Source organism: Octopus bimaculoides, unplaced genomic scaffold (genome assembly GCF_001194135.2).
Source record: "Octopus bimaculoides isolate UCB-OBI-ISO-001 unplaced genomic scaffold, ASM119413v2 Scaffold_11897, whole genome shotgun sequence".
Classification (NCBI taxonomy): domain Eukaryota; kingdom Metazoa; phylum Mollusca; class Cephalopoda; order Octopoda; family Octopodidae; genus Octopus; species Octopus bimaculoides.
This window is the reverse complement of record NW_026370174.1, coordinates 42,524-43,698: the sequence shown is the minus strand read 5'-3', so window position 1 is coordinate 43,698 and position 1,175 is coordinate 42,524. Positions and strand designations below refer to the sequence as shown.

Sequence of the window (1,175 nt, the reverse complement as noted above, 5' to 3'; positions counted from 1 at the left end):
TTTCAGGCCTTGTGCATAGAGTAGAAAGGATTATTATCATCTCTGTCGTCATCATCATCACCACCAACACTTCCCCCAACATCAGCATCATCACCATCATTATTATTGTCATCATCATCATCATCATCATCATCACAGTCATCATGAACATAAACATTATCATCAGTAATATCATTCTAAAAGCAATCTACACCCAGATGTATCCAGATAAAGACACAAACGTGTTGAGGGAGATTTGGCTGCTATTTCTAGCAGGGCTAGCTACCATGTAGAGGCCTCCCTCATTGGCTCATACATACATATATACATAGATGAGAGAGTAAGGTGTGATTTGAGGGAGATTTGGCTGCTATTTCTAGCAGGCTGAAATACATTGTCTCATTGAATACTCACTTGCAGAGGCGGTGGATCGGCTTTGACTTGAACCTGAGAAGCTGCTGGTGTCGGTAAGGTCCACAGCGTGACCCCTGCTTGCACTGGTTACCCTGTGTACATCAAGGGGTGCCATGGATGACTGAAGAGAGAAAGAGAGAGAAAATGAGGGAGAGAGAGAGAGAGAGGGAGTGAGAGAGGGAGAGAATTGCTTAACAAAAGATGAGAAACAAAGAGTCACTCAATAAGTCATACTCACCAACTGAGTGTAGCTTTGGCCATACTCCAGGTTTCTGTTAGGTTTACCAATCACTGAATCCCTGAGAAAGATGCAGGAAATTAAGTTAATGCTTATTATTATTATTATTATTATTATTATTATTATTATTATTATTATTAAGGTAGCAAGCTGGCATAATCATTAGCACGTTGGATAAAATGCTTAGCAGTATTTCGCCAGTCGCTACGTTCTGAGTTCAAATTCCTGGGGGTCGATTTGCTCGACTAAAAAGGAAGTGCTCCAGCATGGCCGCAGTCAAATGACTGAAACAAGTAAAAGAGTAATTTTTAATGCCTACCCTACTTTTTCACCAACCCTGTATATCAATCTGACCTTTGTCCTTTGATTTGTCCATCATGCAAGGCCCTACCAGGATCTTGAGCTCTACAGGGTCATTGAAGCATGCAAGCTAGCAGACCACAACAAAGTCCAGATCCTAATTTGTTGGCACTCTGTCGCTTACGACGTCGAGCGTTCCAGTTGATCCGATCAACGGAACAGCCTGCTCGTGAAATTAACGTGC

General features: G+C 42.0%; 1 protein-coding gene across 1 annotated transcript in view; it reads right to left on the bottom strand.

The window, feature by feature from the left end:
* LOC106868279 (uncharacterized) overlaps window positions 1-1,175 on the bottom strand; it is an 8,448-nt gene that overhangs the window by 760 nt on the left and 6,513 nt on the right. Inside the window, exons 7-8 of the mRNA XM_014913468.2 lie at window positions 632-692; window positions 394-514 (exon numbers count right to left, since the gene is read on the bottom strand). Coding sequence (XP_014768954.1) covers window positions 394-514; window positions 632-692 — 182 coding nt within the window. The remainder of the gene's footprint in view (window positions 1-393; window positions 515-631; window positions 693-1,175) is intronic.